The 19,414-nt window shown below is 45.8% G+C and overlaps 1 protein-coding gene across 1 annotated transcript; it reads left to right on the top strand.

Annotated features, from left to right (window-relative positions):
• The first annotated feature begins 373 nt into the window (after window positions 1-373).
• On the top strand, window positions 374-2,831 carry MSC (musculin). The gene is made up of 2 exons (XM_062189548.1): window positions 374-889; window positions 1,762-2,831. Exons 1-2 carry the CDS (start codon window positions 374-376, stop codon window positions 1,846-1,848), a joined length of 603 nt encoding a protein of 200 aa, XP_062045532.1. The 3' UTR covers window positions 1,849-2,831.
• Window positions 2,832-19,414: the final 16,583 nt, after the last annotated feature.

Here is a 19,414-nt window from a genome sequence, read left to right on the forward strand (position 1 = left end):
AGCGGTCCCCACCCCTTCCACGCCCCTGCCCCACCTCTTGCCCCCCTCTGCAACCCCCTTTTCTTTCCCCGGGGTGGTTCGTTCCGAGGAGTGCAGATAAATAGTCCTGTCAAAAGGCGCAGCTCCTGGTGGTGCTCCTAGAGCCCGGGACCCCGGAGCCAACTTCTGGGCCTTCCTCCTTGGGTCAGCGGCAGGGCGCGATTGCTCCCGCATCCCACCTTGCTCTCCGCGCCCACGAACCTCAGGGCCCAGGTCTCCAGTCCTTCTCCAAGCTCGCGCTGGTCCCCGCCTCCGCCGGGGAGCGGAAGGCGGAGACCAGGAGACTGGCCCTGAGGGAGGAAGGCGGGCGCGCGTGGGCGCGGGGCACCATACGATGTCCACGGGCTCGGTGAGCGACCCCGAGGAGATGGAGTTGCGGGGGCTGAAGCGGGGGTACCCGGCTCCCGCCTCCAAGAGGCCGCCCCTCCGCGGCGCCGAGCTCAGCTACGTCTCGCCCAGTGACAACTCGTCTGCGGACGAAGAGGACCCCGACGGTGAGGAGGAGCGCGGCACCGGAGGCTGCAAAAGGAAGCGGCCTCGTGCGGCTGCGGGAAGCGGCGCAGGTGGAGGTGCCGGGGGCGGCGGCGGCAAGAAGCCCCTCCCGCCCAAAGGCTCGGCAGCCGAGTGCAAGCAGTCGCAGCGGAACGCGGCCAACGCCCGCGAGCGCGCCCGGATGCGCGTGCTGAGCAAAGCCTTCTCCAGGCTCAAGACCAGCCTGCCCTGGGTGCCCCCGGACACCAAGCTCTCCAAGCTGGACACGCTGCGGCTGGCTTCCAGTTACATCGCGCACCTGCGGCAGCTGCTGCAAGAGGACCGCTACGAGAACGGCTACGTGCACCCGGTGAACCTGGTAGGGGCGCCGCGTGCGAGCCCAGGGCCAGTCCACCAGATTCCCCACACACTCCCTGGCGCCGGGCAGGCTCCGTTGGTTGGGAGGAACCCGAAAAGGCGGGGGAGAGGGGTGGCAGAGGGAAGTTTGGAACGGGAGGTGAGGAGGCCCAGTTAGTGTCCCCTAAGTCAAGAAAGGGCCCAGCCATTTCCTGGAGGAGAATTGTCCACTTTTCTGAGTTTGCATCATTCTGATGATTGCACCTGGAGCTTCGCCCAGGGACAGCCACTGGCTGATATCCTACTTCCGGGGTAGATCTTGGTTGCAACTCCGTCCACTATCCCGTTGCAGACTGCATGGCAAGGCTCCCTCAGCTTTTCCAGCCTTGACTCTGGCCGGTTTGCATCAGCAAGCCCTATGCTTTCGGCAAAGGGGGAGGGAAGGTCGAGCTTTGGGTGTTTAAACTGCTGCAGGATAGCAGGATTTCCCCAGACGGGATTTGTTTGGAAAGTCCCTCTCTAGCCTGCCAACTCTCCTGGCTTGGGAAAGATCACATCCACGCTTATGGAAGCTCGGATTCCTACTTGGAAATTGTGTGCGCGCCTGCGTGTGTGTTAGGAGAAGCGAATTAAACGAAATCCCCAACGCATACAAGTTTCACCGAATCATCGTGCGGGCAAAGTCCAGGAGGATGCGTGAATTGATTGGCATAATCAACATGTAGTGCAATTAAAACCCTTGTGTAGAGATAAGGCACGCAAGTTCCCAGAAGGCTGATAAAATCCGAGTTACTCAAAGCCAGGGATATCTGGGGTGCACTTAGGAGAGCGGTTTCGGTTTGAGACAGGGTTTCTCCTCTCCTATCTGACAGCTCTTTCTGTTTGCACACGCAGACATGGCCATTTGTGGTCTCTGGACGACCGGACCCTGACACCAAAGAAGTTTCCGCAGCCAACAGACTCTGTGGAACCACCGCTTAGAACCGTGCTCGGACTCACTTACTGGGATTATTTGTTAAACATGTTGCTTGCGGAGGCCGTGGAGGGAAGGCCCAGAGGGAGAGCACCCCCCAGGACGGACACTGGATGCCTTCGGATTCTCTTTTGCCCTCCTGGGTTGCTCGGAACTGCGAACACGAAGCAGGGCGAGCTTGGCCGTCCTCGCAGAGGGCGGAAGCTGCGCCTCCACGCTTTGCCTCTGCAGAAAGAGCTCCTTTCCTGTGGACAGCGCGGACCCACGGTCAGCCTGGGGCTTTCGCTCTGTAGACTAAGCCCCGCAGCCCTGGGAACGCAGCGCCACCCCAAGGAGGGTTAGGCTCCCGGCCGAGCCAGAGGGACGGTACCCGTAGCGGCCGGACTGTGCACAGCCCCACACTTTCTCCCGCGGACGGGGTGGTTAGATCGCGCTTTAAAGACAGGGGACCTGAGGTCCACGTCGAGGTGTGCGTTACTTTGCAGAGAGAGGCGCTTGGCGCACAGACGCCGGCTTTGTATCCCACGGGGCAGCGCCCTCCTAGCTGGCAGGAGAATGCCGGCCTCGCGCGGGATGCGGCTAAAACTCACTTCGGAGACCTTCTGAGGCCGGGTCTGCCCGCGTGCCCCGGGCCAGTCAGCCTCCGCGCCGGGGCCCCGCTCCCTGCTACCCCGCCCAGGCCCAGATCTCCGGCCCAAGCTCCCGTCTCTTTCGAATCAGGCTGCGCACTCCCTTGCCGCCCTCTCCGGAGCCTTCCCACGCCGCACAGCACCAATTTGGCTCCTTTGGCCCTGCCTCTCTCTCCCTCCTTTCGGGTTCCTGCGCCCGCCTACAGGCTCCCCACCTCCTTCTCCAGACTTCCCAACACGCCTCTCCCAGCCCAAGTTCTTCCCCGTGCGGCGGGTGGGTCGCCGGCGCCACCGGATACCTGGTGACCTTGCTTAGGAGGAGCGAGCCACTCTCGCGAGGCCGCGCTCCCATGATAATTAACATATGTAAATAAATTTATTTTTTTATTAATAATAAAACGAGTGTGAAAACTGTGTGGCGCGGGGTGGATGCGGCACCTTTTAACAGAAAAGGGTTTGGCTCTGGGATTTCCCTTTAAAGTGCTGAGCTCCAGCTCTGGACAAGGTTGAGGCTCTTTGCGGGTGGAATGGCGGCGCTCACATTCGGATCACTGCGTTTCTAGACGTCCCCGTCCCCCTTACTTATCTCCGAGAGTCTGATTCTTCTGGAGGAAAAGGTTCCTGGAAGGCAAGAGCTGGGGGCCCCACGTAGGCCCCCAAAGTCTTCTGAGGCCAAGGCTGCACTGAAAGTTGATACCAGTGCACAGCTGTCCTAGGTGCACTGTGTCTTCTCCATGCTGAAGCACACCCCAGTGCTTAGAGTAGTTCAAAAACCCCCGAATGCACCCCCCCCCAGAGTCCACAGGTCTCAGATTTGATAGAATAAAACCATAATATAAAAAGCCCGCGTGTATTTCAGCAGAGCTGCTACTTTTTTCTTCTTAAACACGTTAATAAGGTGCCTTTAATACCGGTCATCTCATTTTCAGCGTGCCCCCCCCCCATTTTCACTGCAGTGTTTGCAAGTAATGTTAACAATGAAAACCTGTGATATAATTTTTAAGTGCAAATACTTTCAAAAGCAATGTTTTCTTAAAAGAACATTTAGAAAAATGCAAAGGATAAAACGACCTCAACAACTGCTCTGTTTGGGGTTCTGTCTATTATTTTATCAAATTGGCCGTTTTCTTGACCTGAGAGAAAAAGTACCAGTATAGATGGATTTTAGTTAGGAAGTGAGGAGGTGGGAAGCGTAACTTCCTGTTTTGCATGAAAGCAAACCAAAACTCTGGAGAGGTGCTTTCTGACACCTGGCACTCCAAGGATTTTGTTTACAGCTAGGGAGGGATTCCGTCCTCAGGATCTGGTCTTCAGATGCCAGGTAACAGGCTACAGAGGTGGGGGTTTCAACAGGTCTGTTTCTGTGGCATCAGGGACGCCTTGGCAGAGAGAACTGGCAGGAACTAATGTCAAGAAATGCAAGCATGGTCGAAGACACTTCAGTCATGAGACGGAGGTGGCAGCTTCATAAGAGTGGGGTGTCTTATTGGAGGTCAGATGGATTGTAGTCAAGGCCAAAGCTTCCTGCAAATTGAGTCCTTTTCACAATGAGGGTGGGGTATAGCATGTTGATTAAGGAAAACCTTAATGTCTATAGAACTCACTACAAACCCAAGCTGTAACCACCAGACTAGTAACCACGTGCAAGGTACCTTGCCCCTCTGAGCCTCAGTTTCCTCATCAGTGATGGGGGCAGTAACAGTGCATGCCTGGGAAGTGGGTCTCAGGAATAAACACAGTAACATATCTAAGTAAACCAGCCTTCACTGACTGCTGGCCACTAAACGAAACCAGAGGAAAACATTCTGGCAAAGGAGACACTTCCACTGGGTGGGATGTTGTTGGGGGTCCATCCTCAAAGATGAGCTCTGGTTTTGTGTGTGATGCTTCAACTACACGTGTAAAAGAGAAACATCCCAGAGGATTTGCAAGCAGAAGAAAACAGAAAGAATAGATTTGTTTGTTGCGAATACAAATAAGATCAAGCTTCTGAATAAACAAGGAAATATTTGGGCAAACTTTCATAAGTAAAAGAAATATTTAAAATATTTGCTTCTCTAATTACATTCTCTAAGAGCACTTCAGGAGGAGACCCACGGATTTTTCTGCCTCTCCCTATTCCGTGACTCACATGTGTATAGAGTGTTGCATGAGTCCAGTACCCTATAAACTCATTTTTATGGCCACTATATAATCCTATAATTTATGCAAAAAAAGAAACATTCTCAAGGATTTTTGGTCCATGATTCCTATAAAAAGTCCAACATCTAGATTTATGTTCTTTTTTAAAAAGGAAGAAAAAAAGAAAGAGGTCATTTTTTTTTTTGGTTAATTCAGAATGAATCAGTATAAACTGCTCATGCTTCTGTGCAAAAACTGCTGTCTAGAGAGGATGTAAGCACCCTACACCATTCTTGTCTTTGTCTCCCTCAACTGCAATGCACTTAAAGTGGTAGAAAGCCTTCATCATTTTCCTTTGGGATTTGAGTTAGAGAACTGGGAGCTGGGGTGGGGTTGGAGCTCTTAAGAGAAAAGGAGCAGGGTATCCTTAAAGTCACTTCAATTTGGTTGTAGTTCTGTGAGAGCAAAGAGGAGAAAACAAAATTCAAGAGTGCAAAAAGCGCTGAATAACAAACAAAATGAGTAAATTGAAAAATACTTTTCAGGGGGCTTTTTGAGGACCCAAAGCACTTTTATTACTGATAGTGACTCAACCAAAGAGAACAAAAATCCCCTTCCACAGACTCTTCCTAAGATGAATCGTTTAAAAGATATGCTTTCAGCACTGTAATTTTGAAACATTCAAGCGTTTGTCTTCATGGTGGCTGTTGAATTGATTTTGCACATATTCCTTTGCACGGGGCTCCAAGCTGCAATTTCACTTTCATCTGGTGGCTCCTTAAAGATACCAAAAGTGACCTTTGCAATTTACAAAGGGATTTTTAAAGCCATTTTCAAAAATCCTGATAATAAATGCTTCAAAGTTAACAACAAGATAAATTAGGACATAGGGCAGGAGATTGGTCTGGTGGTTAAGATGGTGGTTGAGATAGCCATAGCTCACATTTGAGTGCTAGGATTTGGGTTCTGGCTTCACTCCGGACTCCAGCTTCCTACTAATACAGATTCTGGAAGGTAGCAGTGATGAGTCAAGTACTTGAGTCCTTGCCACCCATGTGGGACCTGGGTTGAATTCCTGGTTCCTGGCTTTGGTCTGACCCAGCCCAAAATGGTGCAGGGATTTGGGGAGTGCACTAGAAGATATGAGATCACTGTCTCTCTTCCTTCCTTTTTTGAAAGATTGAGTTATTCAGAATATTTGAAAGTAAGAGTTACACAGAGAGAGAAGGAGAAGCAGAAAGAGAGATAGAGGTCTTCCATTCACTGGTTCACTTCCCAAATAGCCCCAACAGCCAGAGCTGAGCTGATCGGAAGCCAGAAGCCAGGAGCTTCTTCCGGATCTCCCACGTGGTTGCAGGGGCCATCTTCTACTGCTTTCCCAGGCTATAGCAGAGAGCTGGATCAGAAGTGGAGCAGCACCCACATGGGATGCTGGCACTGCAGGCGGCGGCTTTAACTGCTACGCCGCAGTGCCAGCCCCTCTCTCTTCCTTTCAACTAAATAAAATAGGTACATTTTTAAAAAAATATACCTTCCACTCATAAAAAGTAAAATTAAGTTGACCATATCCTATTTTCATATATAATTAGCACAGTTTAATTGATAATATATTAATTAATATATACTAAATAACTAGACAATTTGGTGGCTACTTCTGAAAGTATTAAAAATTAATAGTAATTAAAAATTTACTTTTTAATTATTAATTAGTCACATCTGGAAGGGCAAAATCAAGTGAATTCACAATTGACTTCTCACTAATTGGTGGCACAGGAATTGCTGGATTGCCTTAGCTGTGTAACTGAGCACCTGGCCTGTGTCACCTTTCCGTGGAAAAGGCTGCATACTCACCTGCAGGCAGCCAGGGTACTTGCATGTTGTGCTCACCACTCACCACCTATCTTTCTTTTCTATTCTGTTCACCTTCTGTGTTATTTTCTTCTTTCTCCCACAATAGTGAACATTGATCCAGACAAATCCTGTGAAGGTATAGGAAGTAGCCGATAATCCATCTATTAATCTTGTAAAAGTGCTTAACACAAAGGCACAATTATCTTGAAGGATCTCCGTCTTGTCCTGTGCTGCTTCTGCTATCACAAAGGTAGTTCTGGATCATCTTGGGGATCCTTTATCAACTGTGGTAAAGAGGAGCATGGAGCAATTAAAAGTGGGGGCTTTCATCTCATAGAAATACAAGTGAAAAATCTGAAATAAAGAAATAGAAGGGGCCGGCACCACGCCTCACTTGGCTAATCGTCCGCCTGCGGCACCGCACCGGCACCCCAGGTTCTAGTCCTGGTTGCTCCTCTCCCAGTCCAGCTCTCTGCTGTGGCACGGGAAAAAAGTGGAGGATGACCCAAGTGCTTGGGCCCCTGCACCTGCATGGGAGACCAGGAGGAAGCACCTGGCTCCTGGCTTCAGATAGGTGCAGCACGCCAGCCATAGCGGCCATTTGAGGGGTGAACCAATGGAAAGGAAGACCTTTCTCTCTGTCTCTCTCTCTCTTTCACTGGCTAAAAAAATAAAAAAAGAAATAGAAATATCTGTGTTGACTACCAATGCCATATCAGTATTCATTATCACCAACTCTTAGCCATGGAATAGGAAGGAAATGTGGAGCTGGGAGAAACAGGCTTTTACTTTTTACTTTTCCTTATTTTCTTTAAAGGTTTGCATATTAGCTTTGGACTTAAAAAATCTTCTTTAAAAAGGGTTTGCAAGTTTCTGTTTGAGTCCATCAACCCTTGGCCCTGTGTCCTTGCCTACCCTACCTCTCCTCTGTCAGAGAAACAACACCTCCCACCTCACTGAGTATTTGCACACTGTGTTAAATTCGATAATTTTATTAAGCACTTGGAAGGTACTCTCTATATACTAATTTTAAAAAATACAATTCTTGGTTTCTTTTCTTTTCTTCTTAAAATATTTAGTTTCGTTGATCCTTATGTGATAATGTGTCCCATCACTTGCTTTTGCCACTGAAGAGGAAATTTCAATTAGGTTTCTCTTTAAAAAAAAATCCAGGACATAGTACTCAGTAACAAAAATAATGCACGTGGTAAAAAACAAATTCATTTCAGAGTGCAAGAACAGATTGATTTTGAAGTTATGGATTACAAAAAGTCAATTGACATGACATCAGAATCCACTGCATAGCCAACGTTGTACAAACCATAGTTCTCTGTGAAGTTCTGAAGTTCTGGAATAGTATCAAAAAAACCTTCACCATTATTTGCAATAACCACTAAAATATTTCTGCCTTTTACTACTATGTATCTGTGTGAGACTGGATTTTTCAATCAAACTAACATAGCACAGCAGATTGAAGTAGAAACTGGACATGAGAATCAAGTTATTTTTTGTCAAGTCAGATAATAAAGATATTTGAAAACATATAAAACTCTAACATTCTTCCCATAGAAATATTTTGGACAACATACTAATTTTTCATTAAAAATGTTATTTGCCTTCTCATGTCATTTGCATATTACTATTTTCTAATGAAAAATATTTTTGCTTGGTTTTGATTCTGAATCCAAGAAATTACAATAGATACAAGTCAGAATATAAGAAAAGCTTTTTAGAATATTTAATTATTCTCAAAAGTTTAAATAGGGGCCAGCATTGTGGCATAGCAGGTTAAACCACCACTGCCAACACTGGCATCATCTATGGGAGTGGCAGCTTGAGTCCAGGCTGCTCCTATTCTGATTCAGCTTCCTGCTAATGCACCTGGGAAGGCAACAGATGATGGCCCAAGTACTTGGGGCCCTGCCACCTATGCGGTGGGCTTCAGCATGACACAGCCTGGGCTCTTGAGGGCATTTAGGAAGTGAACTAGCAGATGGACAATCTGTCTCTCTCTCTCTCTTTCTCTGCTTTTTAAATAAAAATAAATAAATAAATAAACAAAATGTAAAGAGATCAAATACTAAAAGGGTTTAAGAACCACTGCCTGCTGGCTCCACTGCTCAATACGCTAATCCTCCGCCTGTGGCGCTGGCACCCCGGGTTCTAGTCCTGGGTCGGGGCGCTGGATTCTGTCCCGGTTGCCCCTCTTCCAGTCCTGCTCTCTGCTGTGGCCCAGGAGTGCAGTGGATGATGGCCCAGGTCCTTGGGCCCTGTACCCACATGGGAGACCAGGAGAAGCACCTGGCTCCTGGCTTCAGATCAGCACAGTGCACCGGCCGCAGTGGCCATTGGAGGGTGAACCAACGGCAAAAGGAAGACCTTTCTCTCTATCTCTCTCTCTCACTGTCCACTCTGCCTGTCAAAAAAAGAAAAAGAAAAAAAAGAACGACTGTCCTAGATAATTCCTAAGACTCTGTTCATTGATTGGAGTTTTTTTTTTTTTTTTTTTTCTTGACTATGTGGCAATCTCAGTAGGGCAAGAGCATGTAGATGTCTTGGTTGAATGCAAGAGCAGGCATTTGATCAGAAAGGTTCACGAAAGGGGTTAGGAAAATGACCAGAAAGGCTTGTTCCATGGGCCATCTCTGTTGTCAGGCCATTCTAATCAGCAGGACCAGTGCTTCCCACAGAGTCCACAGTCAGAAGTGTGTTTGTACCACACCCTGCTCTTTCTGCCCTGATCCCATCTCCCCCATCTCCTTTTTAGGCCCTTGAATTTTACCTGATGTTAGCCTCGGGGCTGGATCTTTCAGGTAGGGAAAGTAGTACCCAAACTCAGGCTGTAAAATCGCTTTTCTTTTGCCATATATTAATATTCTCCAAGACCTATGTCAGAGTCATAGCAGTCTATTGTCCTAATAAATCAATTTATTTAAGGAAATGTAGAAATCACCTCCACTCATCCTCAGTACAGAGATTTATATCCAAAATTTTGCAAGTGGATGATAAACTTATTTACTCATGATGAGTAATTTACTCATGGTGGGATTTTTGTGAAGATTAAATGCAATAGTGAATGTAAAATGCTTAACATGGTGCCAGGCATACAGTAGGTGCTCAAGAAATGTTGTTCTATTGACATCACCACCATCACATGGGGATGACCTGCATGTCCTCTTGGCATGAGCAAGGGCTCCACCCATTCTGCCCTTCTGTTTTCCTTAAATCTGCAAAACCTAAACCTTTAAACTGGGGTTCTATTTCAGCTCTCTTCTGAAGAGGTTGTTGTTTTTCAGAATTTTGAAAAATCTCAAGATACTGATTTGCATGAAAAGCAGTGCATCTCCCTGGTGCTGGGGTTATAACAACAAATAAAATATGTGTTCACAGAAGAGTTGAATGGGAAAAAATGTGTGCATATAAATTATATGGGCACCATAACATACCAGGGTTCAAAACACCACCTATAATAGGCACCAAATCCGGTGCACCTGCATGATGCTCTGCTGCTTTCCAGCTTCCCTGGGCTGCGCCCTGGAACATCTGTCTGCTTGTCACTTGGGGCAATTATCCCTTGGTGGTTAGACTAAGAGCCTGTGACAAAGGGAGGGAAATTTAAGACCCTACGACCAGAACTGTTTACTAGTGGGTCAGGATTAGAATTCACAGACTCTGAGTTTCCCCTTGGCATTTAGCCCACCCAATCTGAAGGACACCAGCAGATAAGAATTTGGCACCTCCACAGCCTTTTTCTGCAGCTGTTTTCCATGTGCACAAGCCAAGCACCTCAAGCATGCCTGGGGTGGTGAGTGGAGCCTTCTGAGAAACCTGACTTGTTGGGTGGCCTTACTTTCTCACCCAAAACCAAGGGACTCTGTGAGATGACGCCTTAATCCTTTTCATTTCAAAAATGAATGCTCTGTTTCTTGTAGGTCTTCTTGCAGTTTTTCTGGATATTACACTACAAGAGGACTGAAAGCTTTGAGAAACATGACTGTCCCATAATATCTGAGACTGAGTAGTTTATGAAGAACAGAGATTCATTTCTTACAATGTCGGAGGTCAGTGGCCTGCATGTAATGAGGACTTTCTTGATGTGTCACCCTATGGTGAAAGGCATCTTGTGTTGAGAGCATGCATGAGAGACTACTGCACCTTCAGCCTCAGGCGCTTTTATAATTGGGATTAATCTATTCAAGACAGTGGAGACCTCATGACATAAACAAACACCTCCCATTGGACCGCACTTCCCAACAGTGTGGCATTGTGGATTAAGGCTCCAACACTTTTCTTTGGGTGGACACATGCAAACCAAAGCCAAAATCAACCTACACGTACATGTTTTAGGTGGGACTCTAACCTCTCAGCTGTCCTCTGACTTGTTTTGCGAAAGATGTGATAGTTCTATGTGATTTTATTGTTGGTTATATAGTTTGCCCCAGACTGTTCTAAGTATGCAATATTATATGAGTTAAAAACAAAAGCTCCTTCAGTTTAACACAGGAATAAAATAAGCACAGCAATTATGGTATTCAAAGTTATTTCATTCTAAAGATTCTACACAGTATTTTCATCAGTATTAAAATACATTATAACAAGAATTATTTTTCAGACTTGAACAAGATTCTATCATTGTGTCTGATTTACTCCAGGGTAAAATTATTGTGGGAAAACCCCAGATACAAATGAAAGAAACCCCTGGAAAAATATGATGTATAAACAACTACTGGTTTTCTTCAAACTTGTGGAACCCTGAGAAATGCAATGTCATCTATTGATTCAAAAATCTAGTGAGATTTCCCCCTTGAGGCAGGACATTTGCAATGCCTTCCTGTGGTACTTCGCACCCTTTCTCCATGATTTCTCAAAATGTATTGGCAATGCTTCTAGAATCACCCCTGTAGATGTTTTCCCTGCAGATGTAATTCAGATGTAATTCACCTGAACGTGAACTCCAAATCTCACCTTGGCTTGCAATGTGCAGAACAGACTGAAGAGGGCATTAACTAGACAGACCAGACAAGCGAGGGAAGATGGCGATGGGATTACAATGGATACAAGCAAGAAGCAGTGAACTGCTACAGACAAAAGGACCAAGCTGTAGACTGGCTGTGGGTGATGAAAGACAGGAATGAAGCAGTGATGACTATGATGTTTCTAATCTGGGCCAGAGAGCAGAGAAGTCATCATGAATCATCGTTTATCACTAAAGTTTAAAAGGTTAAGTTTGAAGCAGTACAGGATTTAGAAACTATATCATTCATTTGGGAACTCTACTTTCCACTGACCTAAAAAGGTTCTTATCCAATTTGGTCTTGTTCTGTGAGTTTATTTCATTTGAAGAGGGATATACTAACAACTAAACACTTGAAGAGACAGATAGGGCCACTGAACTCAGTGGTACAAAGGCTGGACACAAAGTCCTGCCCCAACTGTACATCAACATGAAAGTGTAACCATCTTCACAGCAGGGATCATGGTTTTTCATTTTGTAGCTTCTGAAATTACAACCTTCGTATGTCTGATAGAAAGCAGATGATCAATGTGTATTTGAAAATTACTCTTTATAGACAAGAATCATTCTATCCTTTGGTTTAAGTTCTTTCTCTCTTGTAAAATTATGGTGATTTAATTTGGGGAAATCCATCCCCTAGAGCCACTTGTGATGCACGGTCATCGCAGACCCCCAGGAAAGTGTGTTTAGCCAGTCATCACTGCTTGACACTAGCATTCATCCTGCACCTGGGCACATCAGCTCTGCCCTTGACCTCAAGAGTCTAGGGATCCCTCAAGTCAAAAGAAAGCTCACTGACTAAGTTAAAAAGAGGACAAAAGTTTTTAACATAGGAAGAGGGTAAATCAAGACTGAAAATGTGCTGAACCCAACACAATCAACACACTTTACAGATAGCCCTTTTAAACCTCTCATTGGCCCCTTAGTAGGTCTAGGATTATCTTAATTTATTACAGATAGAAAAACCAGGGCTCCCAATGCTTCAATAACTTGCCAAAGGCCACTCAGGGTAACTGAGAAAGTTAGAGTTGAAACCTGATTCCTTCTGGTTCAGAATCAGACTCCCGAACCCCCACCCAGCTCTTCCCTATTGCTTTTCCCCAAGAGATGTGTGCCAGGAGTGAAAGGCACTGCTGAGAAAACAGTGCTCACCACCACGGAGACCAACTTAGTCTTAGGCATTAACTTGGAACAATGGGTGAGGCCGAGAGGTAGACCAGTTCTGAGAGCGTTAAGTGCAATGGAGGTGAAAAAAGGAGCCTGGATATCTTGGCTTAGTCGGTGATGCCAGACAAAGCCACCCAGAGAAAAGTGCTTGTCGACATACACATCCTTTTATATCCTTTTGTTTCTATTTTCCCCTCTCCCTCCTCATGAGGATCATTTGTAAAACGCCCAACTTATATGTGCTGAGCTAAGTGGAAAACTGACCTACCCTTATTCAATGAGGACTTTTGGGCCTCAGAATTACATGCTCCTGGGCAACCTGGGAGAGGAGGCAGGAAGTGGCCAGTCTGAAGATCAGAGAAGAACTGCTGGAAGGGAAACTGAGGTAGAAGGAGTCAGGAAAAGCCATGACTGCATTCATGACTGAGTGCCCACCTTGTCTCGTCTCTCCACTGTGTCTAGGACAGCTGCCATTTCAATGTGTTTTTTTTTTTAAAGATTTATTTATTTATTTGAAAGTCAGAGTTACAAAGTGGCAGAGGCAGAGAGAGAGGGAGAGAGACAGAGAGAGAGAAACAGAGACAGAGAGACAGAGACAGAGACAGAGACAGAGAGAGTCTTTCATCCACGGGTTCACTTCAATGGCCGCAGCTGTGTAGATCCAAAGCCAGGAGCCAGGAGCTTCTTCCAGGTCTCCCACATGGTTGCAGGGATCCAAGCACTTGGGCCATCTTCTACTGCTTTACCAGGCCATATAAGAAAGCTGGATTGGAAATGGAGCAGCCAACACTCAAACCAGTGCCTATATAGGATGCTGGCACTGCAGGTGGCAGCTTTACCCACTACACCACAGTGCTGGCCCCTCAATATGTTCTTAGACATTTATCTACATGAGTCGCAGGGATAGATGATCTTTCATAGCTACAGATGATCAACATTTCACCATCTTTGCTAAAGACAGGAAAATAAAAAATATCTCAACTGAAACATGTAAGAATTACCAGAATCTTACTGAATTTGCATGAGAGAGAGCTTTTCTAACCAGTAGGGACTGGAATTTGGCATTTGTAGAATTATGGAGAAGCCTGTGGAATAGATTTCACAGAAGCATAAAGCCATAAAACGTTAGAGCTAAACTCCATGTTTATCATGGCACGTTATCAAAAAACAATGAAAACTTAAGTCTAGGTGGTAGCTGCAATTACCTAACCATAGCTATTACACAACCATTTACAACTATGACCCTCCAACCCCATGATTATGTAACTATTTCAGAAAGTTTGGTGATAGGAACAGGATAAGATGCTAATCAAAACCAGAATAGTCTAATAATTTTAAAGATAAAGAAAGTGAATCAGGATATTTGGAAATCAGATATGATATGTCATCCATCTTGGATTGGAGTAAGATCCTAATTGAACGTTTGCGTTTATCACTTTGTCATTCAAGGTCATTTCTTTTCTCTTACTGGCTGGCTACTCTTCCTTCCCTTCACCTCTCCCAAATCTGTTTTCTCCAACCGGCACAATTAATACTACCTCCTCTATATTCCTGAAACAGTTACTATACGTCTTCATTTAAACAACACAAGTATCTGCTAATACTAACTGATAGAATCAAAAAGGGAGAGAAAGATCCAACATGGGAAGTGGGATACACAGCAGACTCATAGGATGGCAGATGTCCTAAACAACACTCTGGCCTCAGAATCAGCCCTCAAGGCATTCAGATCTGGCTGAAGAGCCCATGAGAGTATAGCAGGCATGGAAAGCCAAGATATCATGGAAAAAAAAAAAAAGACCTAAATGAATGATCTCTGTGAGTGATATCCCAGTGGAAAGAACGGGGCCATCAAAGAAGGAGGTCTCCTTCTCCGAAGGGAGGAGAGAACCTCCACTTTGACTATGACCCTATCGGCATAAGATCAAAGTCAGCGAACTCTAAAGGCTTCCATAGCCCTGGCAACTCATGACTAGAGCCTAGGGAGATTACTGACGCCATGAACAGGAGTGTCAAATTGTTAAGTCAGAAACAGGAGTCACTGTGTACTTACACCCCATGTGGGATCTGTCCCTAATGTGTCATCTAAAGCCAAGTGAAGCTATGACTGGTACTGAAACAGTATTTTTATACTTTGCGTTTCTGTGTGGGCACAGACTGATGAGGTCTTTTCTAATTATATACTGAAGTGATCTTCTGTATATAAAGAGAATTGGAAATGAAAAAAAAAAACAACCTGGTGTTAAAATGGAAATGGCATAGAAAATTAATTAATTTGAAAAAAAAATTATGTAGGATCTCTGTCTTTAATGTGCTGTACATTGCTATTTAATGCTATAATTAGTAATCCAATGGTAGTTTTTTCACTTGATGTTGCTATATGGGCAAAATGTTGAAATCTTTACCTAATATATACTAAACTGATCTTCTGTATACAAAGAGAATTGAAAATGAATCTTTACATGAATGGAAGGGGAAAGGGAGCGGGAAAGGGGAGGGTTGTGGGCGGGAGGGAAGCTATGGGGGGGGGAAGCCATTGTAACCCATAAGCTATACTTTGGAAATTTATATTCATTAAATAAAAGTTTAATAAAAAAAAGTAATACATGCTCAGGAATGCAGGAATAGTTTTGGCATAAAAATATCAATCAACATAATACACAATATTGTAAAATGAAGACTCCACATAATCATCTCAAATGACAGAAAAAGTTCTTGACAAAATCCATTACCCTTTCATGAAAAAAAAAATCAGAAAATTGGGAGAAGAAATGAGTATTCTCAATACCATGCAGGGAGTTTCTGAAGAATTCGCAGTTGACATTGAACTTCTGAAATCTTTCTCCACGAGATCAGGAACGAGAGGATAAAAACAGGTGAGGTACTGATACATGCTACAGCACGGATGAACTTCAAAAATACTAGGCTAAGTGCTAAGAATCAGACACAAAACTTGCCTGGTTTGTGATGCCATTCATATGAAATGCCAGCATAGACAAACCAATCCACATTTTGTCCCAGTGCGGGGGGCGGGGGGGGGGGGGGGGTAATGGGTAAGGGGCTTCAGAGTGGAAAGTTGAACACGGTTCGCAAATAGATAGCGCCAGGGGTTTCAAAGCATTGTGAACGGGCCAGACACCACTAAATTGTCCACTTTAAATCGGTTAACTTTATGTTATGTGAATTTCACCTCAGCAGTATATATTACCAAGGTCAAGAAAGTGCTGCCCAACGTGAAGGGCATCAGTGTAGGGCCTCGCGAAGTACCCATCAGTGGACTCTGCCACACTGTGTGGACTGCTTCCCTGCCCAGCGTTTCTGCTCTTTGGGAACTCTGTGCCACTCACACAGGCTGGACAAGCTTGCCGCTAGCTACCCGCAGCCTGCGCCGGTCAGTACAGGACGTCACTAGCGCGCCATCTAGTGGTCAGTGTATGCACTGCACTAAACCTTCCCGCCATGCGGCTTTTCTTCAAACTCAAGCGGTTTTAGGTGGTTGGTCATAAGCACAAGGCTCGGTTTGCACACCTTCGGGAAGCGCTCGACTTCTTCATTCTTTACTAAGCAAACACTCCCTTTTCTCCTGGATGTGCTAAGAATCGGAGCCTGACGCCAAGGCGTGTGTCTACCGCTTGCCTGGGAACGGCCGCCCCGCAGGCCAGGGAACGGGAGAGGAGCGCGGCCGCACGGAGGCAGCGCTCACGCCAGGGGGCGCCAGCGGGCCGCAGCCGCCAGCAGCCAGGCCGGCTCTCCGTGGTCGCCGCGATCTACCCGGTCCGCGCGGTGGGCGGCGGGCGGGGTCCTGCGGGGCACCAGGGCGTCTCTGACCAGCTTGGCCTCCTGTCCCCCGCTGGGCGGCCTCTCGGGCAGTCGCCTCCTGGGCTGGAAGAAGGGGTCTTACGGGCGCACGGACGCTGCAAGGGGGCGCCCTCCCGGGACTTCTCGGGTCCCCGAGGGGCTCCGTAGCACCTATCGCCCTCCCGGGCGCTTGTAAAGTGCTCACGGAAATCCACTACAAGGACTGTAGATCTCACGGAGACCCCACTGGGGCCAACCCGCTGGTCGCTGGGCAAGGGAGGGGTGCATGAGTTCCAGGAAGGGTCAGAATGATTGTCACAAGAGAGTGACAGGCAGACATCTCCCATGTGCTGATTCACTCCCCACATGGCCTCAGGGGTTGGGCCAGGCTGAAGCCAGGAGTCCAGAACTCTGTCCAGGTCTCCCACGTGAGTGACAGGAGCTCCATCACAGGAGCCATCTCCTGCTCCCTCCCGGGGTGTGCATTGGTGGGAAAGTGGAGTGAGGAGTAGAGGCATGGAACAGAACCCAGGCGCTCGGATATGGGATGTGGGAGTCTTAACTCCAGCCTAACACTGTCCCATAAAGAGAGATAAATGGAGATGATAATTATCTCTGTTTTACACAAACGTTAAACCCACACCTTGTTTTTGTGTCAGAGTGAATATAGAGAGATCTGTTCACTTGCTGATGGATCATTCCTTTAAAAAAAAGATTTATTTATTTCTTTGAAATGTAGAGAGACAAAGAGAAAGTTCTATCTGCTGGTTCAGTCCCCAGATAGCTGCAACGGCAGGATCTGGGCCAATCGGAATCCAGGAGCCAGGAGCTTCTTCCAGATCTCCCATGTTCCTGCAGGGACCCAAGGACTTCATCCATCCTCCACTGCTGTTCTAGGCACATTAGCAAGGAGCTGGATCAGAAGTGGAGCAGCCGGGACTCAAACCAGTGCCCGTAGGGAATGACGGCTATGCCACAGCACCAGCCCCACCACCGGTGGATCATTGTAGTCCTTGAGATGCAAAGCTTGCATTTCACAGGTGTAGTTATTGCATCTGCATTTTAAAATGGGAACACACACACCAACCCCAGGTCTCTCCATCTTTTCGTCTCTGATGAAGTCATGTGCTATGAGGAAGACAGAAGCATGGGCAGTATCGCCAACATGCACTCTTGCATTCTGAACAAATAGCAGCCAAGACTGCTCTGCTTTACCTACCGGAGCTAACAGGTTGTGGCAGTTACAATCAGCATGCTTTAACAATCTGAATGTATACTGCTCTCTTGTGGTCAACTGTATCATTACCAGAATGCTGGTGTGTCCAGAAATACAGGCAGTTTGGTGGGAAACTGCTTGTGCTGTGGTTCTTACTGCCGTGGGACAGAATTTCATTCTTTCATTGTCTGACCATCAACTACATGTGCACATATGTAGGTGTGCACTCAAAAAATTCTTATCCTGTATGAACAAAAATGCACACATGAATTTTAAAAAGTTTCCAAACTGCAAGTAATATCTAAACAGATCAGACATTATCTTTCTTCCTTACTAATTTCTTAAGAAAAGAGCTCTTTAATACTAATTTTGAGATTACTATCTTTGAATAAAAAGTTTCATTTTTTCTCCTATACATGGGAGCCATGCTTTCCAAATTTTTGAAAAAAAAAATACTGGCAAAAATATAAATGGGATTGTCAATTATGTTTGCCTTGTCAAATCACATACTAAAAAAATTAGTTTCCAACTGCTATCATAATTTCAAAGAGCATTTTAACTATCAAGAAAACACATAAGAAAGACGTTATTTTCAAAATGAAAGACACTCCCCATAGGCAAAACATTTACTATCATTGTTTCTCTCTCTGTCTCTTTTTCTCTCTCTCTTTCTAACTCCACCTTTCAAATAAATTTATACATCTCTGAAGGAAAAAGAAGCAACTGAGGGAAGGCAGAGGCCAGGTGAATGGGGTTATTTTCCAGATTAGCCAGTACGAAGGTTCTGGGCACACATGATAGACACAAATGTAAGGATGGTGAATCCAAGGATAACTCCTTTGATAGAAATTCCCTATCTCTCCCTCCTTGTGTCTCAGTTTGCACTGCAATGGTGACTGCCAGGTCACATGGTGTTATGTGTCTTTCCACACCACCACCACCAGGCTGGCAGCTACCCCTTGGCTCTCAGGACAACACACTCCTGCTGTTTCTCTTCCCTCCCTGACCACTGCTCGCTCATCTCTTCTGCAGGATCCCCACCCCCTGTTCCATCCCGCTGGTCCCCAGAGACAGTGTCATCCATGTCACAGTCCTCTTAGGGCATAGAAACATCACCACATTCGGTCTGAAGATTTTGCCCAAGCTGAGGATCACTCAGGCTTTCCATCTCCTCTTCATTTGAGGTTACAGCCTGGGGTCCTGGATATCCTCCCTGGGATGGATTCAGATTCCCAGAGGCCCCTGGCCAGAGGTGCCAAAAACACATCAGGGAGAGTAGCCCCTGCCTATAACCTCCTTTGCTGTGTTCATGACATTTTTATTAATTCAGCCCAGGATTGTGTGAGTTGACAATCACATCACTTTCAGTTCTCACTGATTTAACTTCAATGCTCTTTTTACAATCCTCCATTAATACCTGTAATGTCTACTTGTATAGTTGTTTCTTCTGATGTCAAATTCACAACTTTGCATGTGTGTCCATTTAACATTAAATTAGAAACAGTAAAATTAGCCTGTAGTTTTTTTTGTTGTTGTTATGGTCTCAATTAAGTTAATGTTGGAAGGTCAAGCCGTTTACTGTGAAGTTTATTGCTCAACTTTGTTTCCCTGTTTGGGAGACTGAAAGAAAATGTGCCCCTTAGAAGACTCAGATGGTTCAGCAAGTTGGGAAGTTGGCAGAGAACAGAGGTAGTGAACTCTTTTTTTAAAGCACTTATTTATTTTATTTTAAAGGTAGAGTTACAGGGAGAGAGAGAGAGAGAGAGAGAGAGAGAGAG

Source organism: Lepus europaeus, chromosome 4 (genome assembly GCF_033115175.1).
Source record: "Lepus europaeus isolate LE1 chromosome 4, mLepTim1.pri, whole genome shotgun sequence".
Classification (NCBI taxonomy): domain Eukaryota; kingdom Metazoa; phylum Chordata; class Mammalia; order Lagomorpha; family Leporidae; genus Lepus; species Lepus europaeus.

Bases quoted from the DNA above. Each gene is read 5' to 3' on its own strand.
- MSC (XM_062189548.1), top strand. From the start codon at position 374: ATGTCCACGGGCTCGGTGAGCGACCCCGAGGAGATGGAGTTGCGGGGG. The intron at 890-1,761 runs GTAGGGGCGCCG...TTGCACACGCAG, and splicing joins ACGTGCACCCGGTGAACCTG to ACATGGCCATTTGTGGTCTC.